We start from the raw sequence: 1,635 nt of genomic DNA on the forward strand, positions 1-1,635 counted from the left end.
TATGCTAATGAGAATTTAACTGATACCATCCCAGAAAAAACAGAGTTAATTAGGCTCGTCCTTTAGGACTTTGAAAATCCTACTCTGCCTCATTCCTGACATATTGTAAATATTAATGATATTCTCACAGCATGGACAGAGCCACTGTTGTCTCTGTCTTGCTGAAAGTATTTTAAGTGGCTGGTCCAGCCTTTCATTGGCAGCTTCCACGTGGCTAATTCTAACTAAGCCATCTTTAGAATCCCATCAGCAGCAATATCTAGGCATGAGATCAACATGATTCATGGGTAAAAAGGTTAATGTTTCCTTTGAAAGACTTTGGTCTCACAAAACGGGATTCTTTGGTTATTTTGAATAATTGTTTTGATTGCAGCTCGCCTTTTAAGACACTTTTAAGATGCTTCTCTCCTCCCTCCCCCAAATAGAACTGTGAACTAAAACAGCCACACACACACACAAAAATCACTGTGAGGTCTTTTTTAATGGTAGCACTGGCAGCAAACAAAATGGTTATTAAAAGCCCAGGCAAGTACGATTGAGTTTATCAGGCACTTGAAGGACAACAGAGAAGGGGCCAAGTGGTTATCTCTGGGAAGATTGTTCCCAACCAAGGTGCCTTCACCCAAAATCATTATAACCCCAGGGGTATGTAGGTATGTGCATGTATGTACCTAATACAGCACACGTTTTGCTTTTTCACACGCAGGTTGATCTCCGAGCCACTGACGTGAAGCTCATGCGCCAGCTGCTGGTCATCAATGAGAGCATTGAATCGATCAAGTGGATGATGGAAGAGAAAGGAGCCATCGCTAGCAGAGGCAGCAGCCTGAGTGGCAGCCTCTGCAGCCTTCTGGAGAGTCAAGAGACCTCCCTGAGAGGCAGCTACAACAGTTTGCAGGACGGTAGTGACGGACTGGATGGCATCTCCGTGGGGAGTTATCTGGACACTTTGGCAGATGATGTCCCTGGGCGACACACACCTTCAGACATGGACCAGTTCAGTGACTCTTCTTTTATAGACGACTCACAGTCCATACATAAACACCCCAAGATTGAGTCTGATGAGTACTACTGCTTTGGTTAGTTAAAGAAGACGACGCTTCATGAGGGACAAACGTGCACTTGTATTTATGACTTTTCCATGCTGCTACTTGTGTTAAGCATTTTAAAAGCACCTTTATAAAGGACAGCCTATTTTAAATCTGCTTTAGCTTTTCTCTTTCAGTGTTGCTCCTAGATTCTTTTTCCCTCCTGAATGTTTTTTACCTTCTTAATTTATTGCTGTGATTCTTCTTCTCTTTTATAATATCACTTTTTACCAATTTTTTACAAAAATGAAGGTGAAGGAAATTAACTTGATCTTGAACACAAAGTGTGGGAATGAACTTTTTTTGAATTCTGCATCTGAGTTACAATAAAACACTTCCATTTATCTGTAATTTGCAGTTAAAGTCTCAATTGGAAATAAAAATGTAAACTTTTTGACAGCTAAGTTGAAAGTAACTAAGGAAATCCCCTCACTGTGGAGGCTGGTAGATTTTTGATGCTCATAGGTCAGAAGGAAAAACCACAGAATCTTCCAAACCCACATAAAACCACTGCATAGTTTAGAAAATGCATATGATTGGGGGGGGG

General features: G+C 41.0%; 1 protein-coding gene across 1 annotated transcript; it reads left to right on the forward strand.

Moving 5' to 3' along the window:
* Positions 1-706: 706 nt before the first annotated feature.
* Positions 707-1,248, forward strand: LOC107125158 (leucine rich adaptor protein 1-like; the record flags this gene model as incomplete). The annotated part of the gene is made up of 1 exon (XM_015428610.1): positions 707-1,248. A coding segment is annotated over one exon (378 nt), but the record flags the coding sequence as incomplete, so codon positions are not given.
* Positions 1,249-1,635: the final 387 nt, after the last annotated feature.

This window comes from Gekko japonicus, unplaced genomic scaffold, assembly GCF_001447785.1.
Source record: "Gekko japonicus isolate JY-2015 unplaced genomic scaffold, Gekko_japonicus_V1.1 scaffold18034, whole genome shotgun sequence".
Classification (NCBI taxonomy): Eukaryota; Metazoa; Chordata; class Lepidosauria; order Squamata; family Gekkonidae; genus Gekko; species Gekko japonicus.